The following is a 19,608-nucleotide window of genomic DNA, read 5'->3' on the forward strand; positions in this document are numbered from 1 at the left end:
ACTGATATGTGCTCAAGACATTAAAAGGCTAAATTACATACAAAATTCTATCCACACGCAGTAAAACTGTATATGGATGCTTACTTCTTTGTCTTCTTTTCTGCATTTCAGTGCAGTAACTATATCTTGGTAGGGCTGAGTAGGTATTGTCACAGTTTTTATCACTTTGGGTGGTGGTGCAGGAGCCTTAAAAACTCCATCATCTTTTTGATTTTGCTCCTTTGAAGACAGCCTCACCTATTAATAAAGGTATTAAATTAGTTGTTCTAAATAAATATATAAAAATAGTAACATCTCATCTACTTGGTAAATTTAGCTTTAGAGTAATAAAACCCCAATTCTCGCCCTCAAAGGTAGGGGGAGGCCTCTGGGGATACTTCAAAAATTCCATGCACTATCAGGTAAGACTTATATGTGTTTTACTCACAGAAGAACCACTCAGGAACTTATTCTGGTCTTTTCAACCTAACATTTCATACAATTAGTTATCCATGTCCAGAATCATTAGAAGGAATAAAGAACCAAAATGACATACAAAAATAGCACTGACAAACAACTCAGGAGAGACAGGAAGAGGAAAACAACAACAGATAGACAAAAGAACTTGTAAAGTATAGGAGTCCACAGTTCACGGTAGAAAAAAATCAGCCATAAGAGCATGCACAATAATACCTAATATGCACAATAATGGTTTAATACTACTAAAAGGAGCTTAATATATCAAGAAGACAGAGAACTGTACATTTTAGGATGATCTCTATCCCTATTTTTTATTGTCTATAAAGAACTCATTCTTTGATAGCTCCATATGACTGAGGTGTCACTATTAGTCTGTAAGTATTAATGCATGATCCTACCAGTTATTCTGGAGCAAATAATTTGCTACAAATCTTTTTCAAATGTGTTTTGAATTGAAAGGTATTAGTATAATGCAAGAAAAAAGTTCTGCTCTAAAAAACAAATTAATCACTCAAAGCCACTTTAAGATCAGTGTAGGATATACTGATATAGCTCTCCATCATTTAAAAATTCCATAAAATGTGGATCAAGAATTGTCCAGTATTTTTAAGGCCTTCATTCATAACCTAGTAACACCAGAATTTCTGTTGTCCTGCCCACAATCCTTACTTTTCCAGTAAATTAAACTAAAATCACTAAATTTTAGTGAAGAAGTTGAAAATAAACTATTAAACAGAAAAGCTAGAGACTTTCAAATTATGAATGAAGATAGCAACTGCTTAATATTCCTCATACAAACATGAAATTGAAGAGTACAGTTCACTTACTGTGACACTCTGAGGTTTTACTACTGGTGGTGCAGGTAGTTCTTCCGAGTCTGGATGATTCCAATGTCTAGCATTATATACGGCTTTTGTAGGAGACTAGAGGAAAGAGAAAAATATCAACTATTTCCATCTTACTCTGCATCCTTATAAGACTGTCACATTTTAAAACTAAAAATCACAAAGAATAATTTATATAAACTGGATTCTTTACCATTAGCACCAACTGGGAAGCCAAGATACACAATCTCTGATTTATATTACCATTATGCTCCTACCACGCCATGGCAGGTATGGAGCCACTGTCCTATTTTGACACAAAATCAACAATCAGTGTTCTGGGCAACTATTACCAACCAAGAAAAGAAATTCAAACCTCTTGTTTGGCTCATATTAACTTACTAATCAATACAGTTAATTCAACCTGTTCTTTATTCCTCATACTACTGATTCATGCCCTACATTCTTCCAACAATGAAAATCAGCCAGCTTACAAGAAGGGATAAAAGTCCTTATTCATTTAGGTGAAACTGGTGTGTTTCCAGATGAGTGTCATTATTAAAGTTTTCAGGGGTTTTTTTTCAGGTTTTATATAAAGGTAAATATGGTATGTATACCAAATATTACATAACACAGTGGAATCTAATTCAGTACTACATACTAAAATACATGCAAAATGTATAAAAATGCATACTGGGTAGGATAAAGATGTAAATCACCCCACCCTACTACAAGTTAGTTTACTGCCAAATCAATATACAATAAACTTTACGAAAAAGACCCTTCAGCTTTAACACTTTGAATTTAAAAACTGAGTATAAATAACTATGAGCCTGCATAATCAAATCCACAGAATTAAATCTGTATTAAAAGGAACAAATCTTCATTTTCAAAAGGAAACTGATTAAACAGACTGATAACATTTTCTCCATTATTTACAAAATGATGTTAAATTATGCCCTTTAAACTTCAAATAATCTCATTAGAGATTTTTTGTTTGTAAGAGTATAATTAATAATCTTTGTATTTTCAGTATTACATATAAAAAACAAAGGAGTACAAGAAAAGAAACATACTTCAAGGCTGGCCAAAAATCTACATAAAAAATTAACCATCTTCCCTTACTAGCCTCAATGAAGTAACATTATTGGAATTGAGCATCATACAAAGTTATCTTTTTATATAAATATTTTCTTCAAAATAACCATGCTGTGACAAAAATAACTGTGTAAGCTCCAGAAGAACTGATTTTTCAAAAGACAGAGTTTAAACTAATTCACATACTAATTTTATTAGAAAATCTTAATGTGAAAAGGAATCTACTGTGAAACTTACATCAAGCAGAAAGTCTCACTTGTACTGTGTACACAAACACATTAGGATTCTTATATATTAGCATAAAGTAATGCAGTGTTAGTACACTAAAGCAGTTTATGCAATGACTTATCAGGCCTTGTGAGGCACAACCACACAGAGCAGACTCAACATAAATTTTTAAACCTCTATTCCTTACTATTTTTCTCTCAATATTTATATAATTTACATGCCTGCTAGTTGTTAGATCCCTCATTTCACCTCAAATACCCAAAGCACAGCCATAAGCCCAGGAAGATAACAGACTTTTTAAAAGAATAGGTGCCTCAAACCTGAAGCACTTATTTTTAAAAAGCATTGATTTCAAGTAAGAATATTTTGGATAATATAAAGGTTATCCGCTTCCACCAGTAACAAAACAGCAGAAGTCAATGCTCTAAATTATACAGACCTTGGAGATTGGGACTACTACACATAAAACATACACATCGCTACACATAAAACAAGTAAGAGCTCACTGTGTAGCACCAGGAAGTCTACTCGATACTCTGTAACGGCCTACATGGGCAAAGAATCTAAAACAGAGTGTGTATATGTATATGTGTAACTGATTCACTTTGCTCTACACCGGAAACTAACACAATGCTGTAAGTCAACTACACTCCAATAAAATCTTTTTAATTAATAGCAAAATATAGATGTATATTAAACAGACCCCCTTCTAGTTAACTGCAAGTGGCAATACACCTAACAGTTACAAAGGAGAGACAGCAACCACATGGTGTGGGTTAAAATCCAGGTAAATAGTAAGTTCTACTGCTACTTGTTACTAAATATTTTTCTCATCTATAAAACAGCATTCATAACAGTATCTACTGCAAAAGGGTTGTTGTGAGGATTAAATGAATGTATGTAAAACACATATTAGAGTGCCTGAAACAGTATGTAGTATACAAGTATTATCACTGATAGTACTAATTATAATAACTATTATGTGATGATGTGCAAGTCTGAGTTCAGAAAATTGGAGTGTACACACACACACACACACACACAATCTACTCACATAACAGAGGACTGCAATAAAAGGGATAACTGACATAAACATACTCTGTTAACAAATACTATTATAAAAAGCAGACTGGGATATACTGTTCTAATTCATCTCAAAATTCAACAATATCCCTGATAAATACAGAGGCAAAAATCCTCAACAAAATACTAGAAAATTAAATTCTACGGCACATTAAAAGGATCATACATCCTAACTATATATAGGATTTATTCCTGGGATGCAAGGTTGGTTCAACCATGAAAACCAATCAATGTGATACACCACCTTTATGGTGAAGGACAAATATCACATAATAATCTCAATTGGTGCAGAAAAACCACTAAACAAAATCCAACTCTCTTTAATGAAAAACATTCAACAACAGAAACTGAAGGAAATTATCTCAACAGAGGTCATATTTTAAAAGGCCCACAGCTAACATCATACTCAACAGTGAAAAAAATGAAAGCTTTTCCTCTGAGATCAGTAACAAGGTAAGGATGTCCACTCTCACTGATTAAACACAATACTGAACATATAACAAAAGTCATTAGACAAGAAAAAGAAATAAAAGGCATCCAAATAAAAAAAAACATTTTCTCTGTTCACAAATGACATAATCTTGTATATAGAAAACCATAAAGATTTCACACAAAAAAAAACCCATTAGAACAAATAAAAATGTATTCAATAAAGTTGTATTTGAGCAAACTCTGGGAGATAGTGGAGGACAAAGAGAGGAGCCTGGCATGCTGCAGTCCATGGAGTCACAGAGCCAGACACGACTCGGTGACTGAACAACAACATGATACAAGGCTGCACTATACACACCAACAGAGGACATCAGAAGCGGAGATGGAAGGGAATTTCATTCACAACATCAAGAAGAATACAATGCTCAGGAATAAATTTAACCAAAGAGGCAAAAGATTTGTGTGCACTGAGGACTACAAAACGCTGAAATTAAAAGACACAAAGAAATGGAAAAACACCCTTTGTTCATGGATTAGACGACTTAGTAGTTAAAATGGCCACACTACTCAAAGTGATCTACAACTTCAATGGAATGCCTGTCAAAATCCTAGCGGTAATTTCTATAGAAACAGACCAAACTTAAAGCTTACATGGACTCTCTAAAGACCCGGAATAGCCAAACAGTCTTGAGAAATAACAAAAAACCCAGAGGCCCCACATTTCCTGATTTCAAAACATTACAAAGCTACAGTAATCAAGAGTAGGGTACTGATGCAAAGACAAATATATGGACCAAGTGTACAGAATGTAACACCCAGGAATAAATCCACATATATATGGTCAAATTATCTTCACCAGTGGAGATAGTCTCTCCAACAAACGGTACTGGAAAAACTAGATATCCACATGCAAAACAATGAAACTTGACCTTCATCTTATACCATACACAAAAATATTTTTAAAACTTTAAGGTAAGACCTGAAGCTAAAACTCCCAGAAAACATGGGGGGGGGGGGGGGGCGGTACTTAACGGTGGTTACACTAATGACTTCTTGCCATGAAGCACAAGCACAAAAGCACAAGGAACCAAAGCAAGCACAAACAGCTAGCACTGCATCATGAAACGCTGCGGCACAGCAAAGGAAACAATCAAGAGTGCAAAACGCAACCTACCGAACAGAAGAAAAATCTTCAAACCATTTGTCTGATAAGAGATTACTATCCAAAATATACAGGGAACTCCTATAAGTCAATAGCAAAAAAAAAAAAGGAAAAGAAAAACAGGCAACAGACTTGAACAGAAGAACACTGAGCACTGAAGAATTGATCCTTTCAAACTGCGGTGCTGGAGAAGACTCTTGTGAGTCCCTTGGACAGCAAGGAGATCAAAACAGTCAAGCCTAAAGGAAACCAACCCTGAATAGTCATTGAAAGGACTGAAGCTGAAGCTCCAATACTTTGGCCACCTGATGCGCAGAGCTGACTCATTAAAAGGACCCTGATTCTGGGAAAGACTGAGGGCAAGAGGAGAAGGGGACAGAGGATGAGATGGCTAGAGGGCATCACCGACTCAGTGGACATGAATTTGAGCACACTCTGGGAGATGGTGAAAGACAGGGAGGCCTGGCATGCTGCAGTCCATGGGGTCACAAAGAGCCGGACACGACTAAGCAACTGAACAACAAATATGATCCTGCAATCCCACTTTGAAGTATTTATTCAAAAGAATTAAGAACAGGATCTCGAAGACATATTTGTACTTCCATGTTCAATGCAGTATTTTTTAAAATGGGCAAAAGGTAGAAATAACCTAATTATCCATCAACAGAGAATAAAGAAAATGTTACACACACAACAGAACATTATTCAGCCATTAAAAAAAAAAAAAAAAAAACAGGAAATCCTATCATATGCTATAATATGAACCTTCAGGATGTTACCCTAAATGAAATAAGCCAGTCACAGAAGGACTTAATACTGCATGATTCCACTTGTAAGAATTCTAGTCAAACTCAATAAAAATAGAAATGGTGGTTGCCAGGGGCTGGACAGGGGCCAAAATGGGGAGTTGCTATTCAATGGGTATAAAGTTTCAGTCAGGCAACATGAAAAAATTCTAGAGAACCACAGTACAATACTGTGCTTACAATTAACATACACTTAACAGTTACTACACACTTAACAATTTCCTATGATGTAGACCTCATGTTGTAGTTTTTATCACAATAAAAAAAAGAACTTTGAAAAGCATTTGAAGCTTAACAGTATACAGAATAAATATACAAGTTATATTCAAAAGATACACTCATGAACATTTTATTTACTTTGTTGAATTAAGGTGGCTTAGTAAACACTATTATTTTAAAAGTTTTGACAAGGTTTTGCCATTTTAATGCTAAAGACTAATCTAAAAGAGTGAATCCAATGAGAACTGTTGTTCCCTACTGTTAATTGTTTCAAAGTTTTACAAAGTTAATATAGGGTTTATTATAGGGAGCAGGAGGATTTGAGGATACACCCTACTACTTAAAAGTTAAAATAAAAAAACATATGCATGTGGTTAATACGGACACACTGGGGCACGGGTCAGAGGTAAGATACAACCAACACGGACTCTGAGCTCTTGACATCATTCCAAATAGTCTAGCAACTTCACACGCACCTAAGTACACATCACAAACGGTACTGTGTACAGTACCTACAAAAACACCAGACAGCCATCAACTTTTCATGGAAAACAAAACCCCTCTTACCACTCAGCAAGCCAGCTAAATTGTAACTGAGTCCTTTCGACTGCACTACCAGGCTTACTTAAATCTTGTTCATTTTTATTCTGGTTTAAAAACTAGATGTATCATATTAACTAGATTCCTTATCTTTTCAGTGTTAAACTTATTTGTGGATTCCATTTCTTCTGAAATCTACTCCGAAGAATACTTAAACAAACAAAAAAAAAAAGTAAAAAAGCTCTTAAGACTATTCTAACATCCTAAAGATTTGGAATCATCAATGCTAGTAATCTTAAACATACTAACACATACTATTCCTTTGTTTCAATTCTCCAGGGGCATGACAAATAAGAACCTCAAATGTAACACTGTGTTACAGCTAAAGAAAAAATATGCCAGTGACAGATGCATGGCGCATGACGCATTTATCTATGAGAGAGAATTCAATTTCTACAAAAACAATGGACAAATTTTTATAATTATAATGCAAGGCTATGGTTAACAAATTGGCTTGTTGAATCACAATTAGAAAAAAGAGGTAAGAAGAGTTTTTTCATGAAAAGCTAAGAAGAAATGACAATATTATGGTATTCTTTATTGAGCTGGCTCTCAAAGGGGGAAAAAATTGGAATAACTGCTTTTAAGCCATGTGAACTTTTTAGCAGTACCAAACTTATTTCTGAGTTTTAAAGAGCACTGTGTACTAAATGAGGACAAATACAGTAAGCTGATTTGAATCCATCCAGCCTTACCTACCGGAGAAGGCAATGGCACCCCACTCCAGTACTCTTGTCTGGAAAATCCCATGGACGGAGGGGCCTGGTAGGCTGCAGTCCATGGGGTCGCTAGGAGTCGGACACAACTGAGCGACTTCACTTTCACTTTTCACCTTCATGCACTGGAGAAGGAAATGGCAACCCACTCCAGTGTTCTTGCCTGGAGAATCCCAGGGATGGGGGAGCCTGGTGGGCTGCCGTCTATGGGGTCACACACAGTCAGACACGACTGAAGCGACTTAGCAGCAGCAGGAGCAGCCTTACCCACAGAAGGATATCATAACACAACTGCACTCTCAGCAGTAACTCTGTCAGCGTGCACTACAACTGAATGACTTCTGAAAAAGCAGAGTGCCACAGTGCACAACGGTGCGTGTGTCGCACTTCAGTGACAAGAAGGGAGAAAATTAATCTGGATATCACTTTTTTTTTAATTCTTAAGGTTTCTTTTTGTTTAAGATGGGCAGGAGAGGCAGAGAGTATTTGAGGAAGAAAAGTTTCACGAAGATTAGGGTACCTTTTGGCTCTTTAGAACTTTCTTTTAAGCATAATGATATAATCTCAGATTGTCTTAAACTATGATCAAAACAGCCTTAAAGTAAAATTTCCTAGTTTGTTTAAATATTCAGGGCATAATTTGACGAAAAACTGCACCTACCCCTAAACTAAAACCAATAATGTCTCTACTGCTAAGAACTAGACATTCAGAAGTGTGAAGATAGAGCACTAAGCAAAGGTATAATCCACAAGTACATGGGATGAGTAGAACTGAAGATTTTTCCTGATTCAATTAAACCCTACAGATAAAACTTTCAAGAGACAGTTATTTTTATGAATAAATTGTCAACTCCTATCCACGAGAACAATTTATCTGCTACTCAGCTGTTGTACCTTCAAAAGAATTTGTAACAATTTTATAAAATTTTATAACAGGTATTGCCACATCAAAATATCATCTTAAAATAGCATAACTTGAGCATAAGCTCTAAAAATTTTAGTAAAACTTTATAAAACAGGTACTTGCACATCAGAATATCACCCTGAAACAGCATGACCTGAGCATAAGCTCTAAAAAGTCCAAATAACAAAGCATAAAATAAAATACTTGACACTCTGAAAACTACTAAGCAGGCTACAGCTCAACAATTATTAAAATAAAAAGATACTAGGATGAGCCAGGAGTCAAAAACAAAAAAAAGAAAAATCAGCTGAAACAAGCATCAGTTTTACAAGTAAAACTATCACTAAATATAATAAATATAGAATGAACCAGTTGTATTAGGGAGATGACTTATCCAATTTAGAAACACAAAAAGAGAAGCTGAAAATATCTTGAAATATGGCTAAATAGAGAATATTCAATCTCCCCTTCATTTAGCTGGACACATGCTTGCCCTGACTTTCCAACATCTCTTGCTACATGTGTGGGCATATGACCAGGTTCTAGTCAATGATACATGTACAGAAGTGCAGTACACCTTCTGGAGCCTGGCCTTCTAGGGATGTTGACTGCCTCCCCTTCCCATTCTTACTATTCGTATTCTTCAATACTCCATAGAGATGGTAGAATACCACAACAGGAAGATGGATCCCTGACAATATATAAATTTGAAAACAGTCCAGAGAGAAACAGCCAAGGACAGATAAACCAAAGAAAATAAGCCAGCTACTGAAAACTAATTTGAGATTTCTTATACATTAGCTGAGTCAAATGCTACTGAAATTAGTTAGGAATGAATAATGATAGGAATCTGATAAATACATAAAATTTTGCCAACACCAGACTTGTGTATATGTATCCTACACACATATAATCTTAAAAAGAAACAATCTGAAGGATATAAAGAACATCTGCAAGAATAGAACAAGGAAAAAACACAATCTAAAGTCGACTTTTCTTTTTAAAAACCTGTTAAAAATATATATACTCTGAGGAAGATCTCTATATGAACTTCCATGGTGCGATTTCTAAGAATTACTACTAAACAAAAATTTTAAAAGAAAACTAAGTGCAAAAGTACACATATAGATGCTACCTTTTACTATATAAGAAAGGGGAGAAATAAGAAAATTTATGCTTGTTTTTATACAAAGAAATAGAAAAAGGATAAAGCAGAGAACAATTAACAGTTCCTGACCAGGGGTGAGTGATGGGATAGAACACTGCTCAACAAAGTGACCCTTCATTGAATTTACCTTTCTGTACAGTATTGACTTTTGGAAGCATGTTAATGTTGTGCATAATCAGTCAAATAAATTAAATAAATACAAATAAAAGGGAGGAAAAAACCTAAAAGTGAAAGCAAACCAGAACAAACAAACCTACTCACCATTCAAATGAACAGCAAATACAATGAAGGGAAGACAGAAAGCCCAAGAGACGGGCAGACAGAACTAATCTCAGTAACTTATGAGCACAGTATTTATCTTTACACCTCAAGACAGAGAATGTAGGGTAGGACAAGTGCAGGATTACAAATAAATCCTAAACACATTAGTAGAGTTATTTATTGCAGTGGAATGGACAAAGCAACTCTGTAACTATTTTAGACCTATTACAGGTTTGAGTAAAAGTGTTGCGAGTAAAGACAGAAGGCAAGAGAGAACCCTGCAGGGACGGGCTAATATTGTAGTGTGCACTCATGATTTCTAGAACAGATATGTGCGGAAATCTATATGCATACATATGCTGGAATCTGGATGTGTTTTGATGCGCATTTCCTATCTCCATCTCCAAAAAGGGCCAAGAAGTGAAGACCATGTCTACTGTCCCCATCTTGGTCTCTGCTCCTCACTAGAGGGAACAGAACTCAGAGAATGGGCCTGATTCCAGGGCTGGAGCAGAGCACATATGAGATGAATCTCGAACACTGTGTTATGCCAAAAACTAAGAAAGTGCTCACAGAATGATGGGGGTATGTCACAGTGACAGAAGAGGCACACTAGCCACATCATGACAAATGTACTTATAAAATAAATAATGAATTATGAACCATTTTTTTTAAAAGGTAATGACTCATGAGTCCATAATGACAGAAATAAAACAACCAAACAAATAAAAATAAGTAAATAAAACAAATGGGGAAAGGGATGGGTTGATGCTTACAGCAGTGTTGAGAACTGACTAAATGATTATTTTGCAAGCAGCACAGTTAAACACTGAATCAGAAAGGCATCATCATGCATATTAAATCGAAGAGTATGAAGAACAAAGTAGTTGAACAGTCTCTTCAAAGACTGCATTTTAGTTACAAGAGGAAGAAAATAATCATACAGCAACTATATAAGGGCCTACCCCTTTAACTGGGTGATTATAATTAACATCCATCCAGAGGTGGCACACTGAACAGAATACATCATCACTTATACAGTATTTCAGCATAGAATGAATAACCTGACTCTAATCATGAGGAAACTTCAGATTAAACCAAAATGAGAAGCTATTTTTTGAAGGGAGGATCGGGGGAATGTCAAAGTCATAAAAAACAGACTATAGAAATGTTCCTAGTTAAAAGAGACTAAAGACACAGTTAAACAGCTAAATAAAATACCTCACCCTAGACTGGATCCTGTACCAGGGAGGGGAAAATGCTACAAAGCACATTACTGTGTCAAATGACAAAACTGAAGCAACACATTAGGTAAAAATACTGAAACAATGTTAAATTTACTAAAGATGATGTGGACATTAACTAGAAAATACACACTGTATTTAGGAGTAAAGGGCTAATGATACATATGTACATACACAAACTCACCCTTAACTATTCAGAACAAATGAAAAAGCAAATATTAAGATAATCAGGGTAAGGAATGTTCATTGTACTATATTATTTTTGTGACTCTTCTATAATTTTTAAGTTATTTCCAAATATAAACTATTTTAAAAATTATTTCCAAATAAAAATATTAAAAAGTTTTTAAAATTCCCTCAGAAAACGTGTAAAATAGAAAAGGTATAAATCATCATTCTATCAGTTAATTATTTTAATTTCCATGAAACAACTAAATCAAATTCAGACAAGAGTAAAAGAAAGAAATCAAAGAGTAATAAAAAGAATAATTCAACTTTAATATAGGCAATCGCTACAAAATGGGAAGGAATAAAGATATCCTTTATTTATGTTCTTAAATAAAATATTAAACAATCATAACAAATGAAAGTTCAACAGCAATACTTCTCAGTTGAAGCACAGAAAGAGATGAGAACATAACCTGTACCTTGCCCAAAGTTAGTAAGAGTCTTCTATTTTTAATGATTTTTCCCTAAAAAGCCAGTGGGCCCCTGACAATCTTCTTTGCCCTGGCTTCTAAGAAGCTCATAGTTGTATTTGTGGTAGGTCCCTAGGAAATCCATAAAGACCAAAGGGCGTGAATTTTAGCTTCAACTCATCCAATCTTTAGGGCTTCTCTGGTGGCTCAGACAGTAAAGAATCTGCCTGCAATACAGGAAACTTGGTTCGATCCCTGGGTCGGGAAGATTCCTGGAGAAGGGATACCCACACTCCAGTATTCTTGCCTGGAACATCCCATAGACAGAGGAGCCTGGAGGGTGCAGTCCATGGGGTCACAAAGAGTCGGACACAACTGAGTGACTAACACATCTATACTTTTTCTTAGCACAATTTCCTCCTGGTTATTTTTCAACCTGGTTCTACCAAATTCACCTCTGTACACTATAAAAACAGATCTATAAACAATACAGATGACAGAATTAGGTGACAAAAGATATTGAAAATAACTGTAACCATATCCCACATAGGTAAAAAGGTAAGGGAAACAATTATGTTAAGTAGAAAAAGAAGATATAAAAGAGATCCAAACTAATAATTGGGATTAATAGCTGACTAGGCAGCGGGTAGCTCAAACGGTAAAGAATCTGCCCGTAATGAGGGAGACCTGGGTTCAATCCCTGGGTTGGGAGCATCCCTTGGAGAAGGGCATGGCAACCCATTCCAGTATTCTTGCCTGGAGAATTCCATGGACAAAGGAGCCTGGTGGGCTACAGTGAATGGATTCACAGAGTCGGACACAACTTAGCGACTAACACACACAGACACTGTTGAAGAACCTGAAAACGGTCAACAGAAAACTATCTAAACTATCTAACTAAATGAAACCAAGACTGAAAAAATTTTAAAAAGATGGATAGAATGGCAGCACACACCGGGAAAAGTTTCATCAAGCCCAATAAATAAATGAGAAGGCAAAAATTAATTCCCTTCACAGACAACACCACTTTGCCCTGAACTTCTCAAATACTATTTCATTTAAATTTCACCTAAACTTCCCAGTTCCCCCAAAATCCTATAAAAACTTTTCTTTGGTAAGATGCCCCGTGAGTGTCTCTGCTGTGCAGTATCCTTTACTGCAATAAGTCAATAAGCCTGATTCTGTTAGACTACAGGCAATTTCTGCTGATTTTAGGCTGATTCAAAGTAAGACCAGTCCCCAGAGGGGGGAAAAGCGCCAAAAACTATTAGAAGAATATTGGCTAAAATTTCCCCAGATTTGATGTTGACCAATTGTCAAATATAAAAATCAAATATTTAGTACTATACACATTCTTTGGCTTCCCTGATAGCTCAGTTGGTAAAGAGTCCGCCTGCAATGCAGGAGACCACGGCTCGATTCCTGGGTCAGGAAGATCCCCTGGAGAAGGGATAGGCTACCCACACTCCAGTGTTCTTGGGCTTCCCTGGTGGCTCAGCTGGTAAAGAAACCACATGCAATGCAGGAGACCTGGGTTTGATCTCTGGGTTGGAAAGATTCCCTGAAGAAGGGATAGGCTACCCACTCCAGTGTTCTGGCCTGGAGAGTTTGGACTGTATAGACCATGGGGTCGCAAAGAGTCAAGCACGACTAAACAACTTTCACTTCACTTCACGATACACATTCTTTGCAGAAAGATACTTCCAAAAATCTTAGAAATAAACATATATGTACACTTTCTGTAGCTCAGACACTAGGAACTTAATGCTGGGGGGGAAAAATATATGGTCACCATCCTCAAAAAACTCCCAGTATTATACATCTGATGCTAATTTATGGTCATCATTAGTATGAAGTCATAGGAGTATCAATAAGTTCAGCAAAAAGTATTCTAGATGCCAGAAGCCCAATGAACTCTAAATAAAATGTATTACAAATTGGAAAACCAAATTCCAAACTATAAACACCCTAAAACACGTTCTCTCTCTCTCTGTATGTTTAAATGTCACAAGTATGTCAGAATTCCCATGCTCTTGATTAACTCATGGCTACATTTTTCTCAATTTGAACTTCATTTTCTGGGAAATAAGCCACAGTGAAGTATTTTGAATTTTCCAATTTTAAAGGAACTTGAACTAAAGAAAACAAAAAGATTAATGGTATTTTTATGCCTTATTAAAATCCTCCCAGGATATTAAAGGAAAAAAAACACCAGAATTAGATCACACAGAGAAAATAACTTACATTTTCCTATATCTTTATAGAATGTAGATCAATGATTTAAGTACCTGGTTTAATATTTAAGTTAAATACTACCTATATAAAAGGAAGAGAGATATGCTTGCTTTGGAATAAATATGAAATACTAAGACTACTCAAAAATTTCCATGGGGAAAAACATTCTATTAATACCTCACTAAGACATTTATCTTTTTCCTTTTCATACCCCCAATACCTAGCACTGTGAAATGCATGTAGTTATGTGCTGAACTAAAACAATGACAAAGAAAAGCAAACTAAAACTGACCCTCTTCCATACCCAGGTTCAACCAGAACACACTCAGCTTCAACAACTCTTTGACTCACCAACCTGGGAACAGTGGCTTTTTTATGTTTATGCTCTGGCCAACAACCCTCTCACCAGCAGACCAGTGGTTAGCGTCTCTTTCTCAGGCTTCACATTCGTCTGTGTCTCAGATTTCTAGTCCATTCTCTATACCATGAGAATACAGTAAATCTCATACTGTTTTGATGACTGAATCCAGGGATGGTCAATGAATCCCCAGACACAGAACAAAGGTAACCAACAATGTGAAGAAAAATAAGCTGCTTCATCAGAGTTCTGTTAGAGAAGGATACTATAAATGAACATCTGTTCTTGAGTGAGAGGTGTTCTTTAAAATCACTTCAACTTTAAGATTCTGGGTTTAAATTGACTGACAACCTATATAAACTCATTTTATAAAACAAAACAAAACAAAAAATGAGTTTACAAAATCATAAAAACTACACTTTAAAACCACAGCTTTACACAATTTTAACTTTCAAATACAGCTAAGTTTATTACCAAGCTGATAATCAAGTTTTAACTTACTTACCCAAAAAACCTACTATCCTGTGTCATATTGAAAAACAGAAGGGAAGAAAAATAAAAGTCCAAAACGTTCCTTTGAGAGTCAAACAAAAGACACTACCAGATGGGCCCAGCATAAAACCACAGGGAAATGATGAAAGTGAAGGTATAAATATTTGAGAACTGAAACTGAGACTGACACTATGGTTAGTTTCATCAATGACCCAGCAATAATCTTAACTGGCAAAATAAGACAGCCAAAGCCTAAGGTAAAATGTAAGCACAGAAGGTTAGTTGGGATGATTATATGGATAATCCCTTACGAACAGAGCAAACTGGCAACAGCTGAATGGAAAGATCAAAATCAAAGAACAGATCAGGCAAAAGAAATGATCTAAGTTTCTCAGAACATATATGGCAATAACAAAATAATGGAATTCAGGGAGACTGGCTACAGCCAGTGATCAGAAATAAGGTAGCACTGAAAAACAAAAATTTAAATTACCAGATGTTCAAATAAAACCACACAAAGAAAGAACAGGTACTTAAAACCAGGTTTATTTCAACCTAATCCCTCAAACCATGTCTTTACTTTTTCTGCCTTCCAAGTGACAACTTTTCTGAATAATCATTTTAAATATGTTCTTACCAGAACTTTTACCTTCCTCATCTTTCTGACACATTTTTCACCCAGCCAGCCCTCAATTCTGTTATAAACAACCCTTCTTTACATTCCTGGTGAAGTTGGGGAAAATTCTCACTGCCAGCAAGCTTACAGAAAGTTAATGTTTTCTAACATGGGAAGACAGGTAGAGGAAAGTGGGACGTCTCAGCTAGTGGCACTGAAGTTGAGGAGCTGGCCTGTGTGGCCAGGAAACTGGCTCTATACAAAAGGACGGTATTAAGGATACTCAGTATCGGAAAAGGGAAGTAAAATGCAGAAAGCGGGAAGGCTAGAATAAAACATGGTGTTGAACTAGAAATGCAGGTATCTAGGATGAACTGAAGGAGAAGGCAATGGCACCCCCACTCCAGTCCTCTTGCCTGGAAAATCCAATGGACGAGGAGCCTGGTGGGCTGCAGTCCATGGGGTCTCTAGGAGTCGGACATGACTGAGCGACTTCACTTTCACTTTTCACCTTCATGCATTGGAGAAGGAAATGGCAGCCCACTCCAGTGTTCTTGCCTGGAGAATCCCAGGGACGGGGGAGCCTGGTGGGCTGCCATCTATGGGGTCGCACAGAGTCGGACACGACTGAAGCGACTTAGCAGCAGCAGCAGCAGTGTGAAGTGATGTTTCTAAAAATACACAGATATGAAATAAATATGTGTCTGGGTGGTGGGTACTAGTGGTGAGAGAGAGGAAGAAAATGCATATATTCACATGTTGCCTTGCTCTGCTGACTCAAAGTAGGCCTAGAAGCAATGATACCCCAGAAGAAATGACCAAACCTTGGGACCAGATTTTATTTTTAAAGATCATTCTCCACTAAGAAAACAGGGGTCCCTGGAGACATAGCTGACTCCAGGCCTGGGAATGTGTATCACAAGCATCTTAGTGTGTCATTAGTAAGGAAATGCAAAATAGTGGATCATGTTAAAAGCCCGTCTGAAAAAACACCCACAGGCCAAATCTAAGAAAACCTGAGTACTGAAATAATGATAGTACTACTATTTAAATAAATAGCAGTAACAAATGACTGAATAAAACAAGAAATCCATGTTCATACTGACATAAAGAAATTAATATATAAATGGATATGTAATAATGAATACATAATGTACATAATAAGAATATATAAATACACATATTCTTTATGTACATGAGAGGGGGAAAAAAAATCTACCTTACAGTAGAAGGCCAACTAGTAACAACTATGGAAGGAACAATACAATTAACACACAAAAAAAACACTCAACAAGAATCAGAGTAAAGATCGATTCATGAAAAACTCAATGCTAAAGCTAGTAGGTAGGGTTTCCCTGGTGGCTCAGTGGTAAAGAATCCGCCCGCCAACTCAAGAGACACTTGTTTGATCCCTGACCCAGGAAGATACCACATGCTGTAGAGCAACTAAGCCCATGAGCCACAACTCCTGAGCCCCGTGCTCTGAGCCCAGGAGCCTCAACTACTGAGCCCACGCGCCCTGGAGTCCACGCTCAGCAGCAGGAGAAACCACAGCAACGGGAAGCCTATGCACTGCAACGAAGAGCACCCCTGCTCACCCCAACTAGAGAAGAGCTCACACAGAAACAACCCAGAACAACCAAAACTAAACTTCTTAAAAAAACTAGTGGGTAAAAGCTTGATAAGGAGCTGAAGAACCTGATAAACTTCAGGGGATAGTTAACATATATAGTTATGATACAGACTGACATTGTGTGCTACCTGGTATGATGCAGTTAAAACAGAGCATCTCTTCTGAGGTATTTCCACCAAATACACATAACCTAAGAAGACTCTTACAAGTCCCTTGGACTGCCAGGAGATCCAACCAGTCCATCCTAGAGGAGACCAGTCCTGGGTGTTCTTTAGAAGGACTGATGCTGAGGCTGAAACTCCAATACTTTAGCCACCTTATGCGAAGAGTTGACTCACTGGAAAAGACCCTGATGCTGGGAGGGATTGGGGGCAGGAGGAGAAGGGGACAACAGAGGATCAGATGGCTGGATGGCATCATCGACTCAATGCACATTAGTTTGGGTGAACTCCAGGAGTTGGCGATGGACAGGGAGGCCTGGTGTGCTGCGATTCATGGGGTCCCAAAGAGTTGGACACGACTGAGCGACCGAACTGAACTGAACCACAAGAAAACATCAGATAAGCACAAACTGAGGGACATTCAACAAATAGCTGATCTTAACTCTTCAAAAATGTCAAAGCCATGAGAAGACTAGGAAAGACACAGATATTCAGACTGAAGAAGGATGGAGATTTATGACAACTAAATACAACATGTGATGCAGGACTGGATCATGGAAGATTGGGGAGGGTAGGATTTGTTCTGCTATAAAGGCCATTATTCAGACAATTGGGAAAACTGAACAGGATATGTGGATTACACTGAATTACTGTATCAGTGTTATTAACTACATGGTTTTGATGGGTATACTATAGCTATGGGGCTTCCCTGGTAGCTCAGAGGGTAAAGCATCTGCCTACAATGGGGAGTAAAGTACTCTCATTTCTATAAACTAAGGTACTGTGTTGGCCAACGCAATACCTGATGCTGGGGAAAAATTGCAGGCAGGAGGAGAAGGGGACTACAGAGGGTGAGATGGTTGGATGGCATCACCAACTCAATGGACATGAGTTTGAGCAAGATCTGGGAGTTGGTGATGGACAGGGAAGCCTGGCGTGCTGCAGTCCATGGGGTCGCAAAGAGTCAGACACAACTGAGCGACTGAACTGAACTGAACTGAACCCAGTATTTGGGAGTAATCAGCATTAAGTCTGCAGCTTATTCTCAAGCCATACATGATAGGGGGGCCCATTTAGAACCCCATAGGATATTTAGTAGTATCCAAGACATTTTTGGTTGAAAACAGGGGCATGGGGGTAGGGGAGGAATGGGACCAGCCATCTGTTGGACAGAGGCCAGAAATGTTGCTAAATATTCTCCAATGTACAGGGCTACCCTCCATAACAAAGATTTACTCAATGCAAAACAGCCAAGAAAGCCTGATAGGTAAGGAGAAAAATTTGCCACTGCAAGACATGGGCCACCTTTCCACCACTCAGAAATGAGGTCATTAGTGCCTTTAATCAGATTAGAGAAGACCCAGATACTCTCACTGACCTATTAGTCCTACCAGTGAATACCAGGGGGTATTCCTCTTATAATGGAGAAATGGAGCAACTGCTGAGAACACTTTCTACACCCACTACCTAGTGACCCCCTCCTTTCCTTTTTTTCTGGAGATCTGGGGGGTAACCTACATAAAAACTCCTTGAAGAACTGAGCTTGTCTTTTTTAACATCAAAAACATGAATCATAATTTCTTATATATGAAACAAATCTATTCTTTTCACTGAATTTATAAATGCTTAAAACTCTGATCCCATTTATTTGCTCTATTCCTTTATACTCATCAAAACTCAATAGGTTAAATTTCAGTTTTGTGTTTCTCAATGGTTCTCTCCTTTTAAACAATTCAAGTAGTTCTTTAGCTGTCTTGAAGACAAATGGATGACCTATTTCTTATTAAGACCTAAGGATTTTATACTGCTTAGCTTCTTGTTGCTCTCTTGCTGACGTAGGCTTCTAAATTCTTTGGATATTTTCATAAGGATATGTAATTTCCATGGGATCTAAAGCATTATTATTACTTTTCATTAAAGTACTATAACACTCAGGATCAAAGTCTCATTTTTGAAGTTTACTGACCCACCTAAACAGTAGTAATATCTAAGTGAAAAAAATTCTGACACAATTCCACTTAAAAAGGGTTTGGGGTAAACCTTTCAATAGGAGGTTAAAAATGAAATGAAAAGTTTACTGAAGCCTCTTTGGGGATTAAATCAGCACTACTGTTTTAAGGCAGGGCTTTACCTATATTACATCTTTCAAATGAGTTCAAACTCATAGCTCTTTTGGTTTCATAATAATGATTTTCTTAATTTTCTTCTGACATTATCCATCAACAGTAAATAGGTCTTCTGCCTACTTGCTTGCATGACCTGATTTACTTT

At 37.0% G+C, this 19,608-nt stretch overlaps 1 protein-coding gene across 3 annotated transcripts in view; it reads right to left on the reverse strand.

Moving 5' to 3' along the window:
• The window catches only part of WAPL (WAPL cohesin release factor), a 75,360-nt gene that overhangs the window by 18,957 nt on the left and 36,795 nt on the right, over positions 1-19,608 (reverse strand). For all 3 annotated transcript variants that reach the window (XM_019953892.2, XM_019953893.2, XM_019953891.2), the window contains 2 exons: positions 1,287-1,382; positions 85-237 (listed from right to left, as the gene is read on the reverse strand). In XM_019953892.2, coding sequence (XP_019809451.1) covers positions 85-237; positions 1,287-1,382 — 249 coding nt within the window. The remainder of the gene's footprint in view (positions 1-84; positions 238-1,286; positions 1,383-19,608) is intronic.

The sequence above is a fragment of the Bos indicus genome, chromosome 28 (genome assembly GCF_029378745.1).
Source record: "Bos indicus isolate NIAB-ARS_2022 breed Sahiwal x Tharparkar chromosome 28, NIAB-ARS_B.indTharparkar_mat_pri_1.0, whole genome shotgun sequence".
NCBI classification, from domain to species: domain Eukaryota; kingdom Metazoa; phylum Chordata; class Mammalia; order Artiodactyla; family Bovidae; genus Bos; species Bos indicus.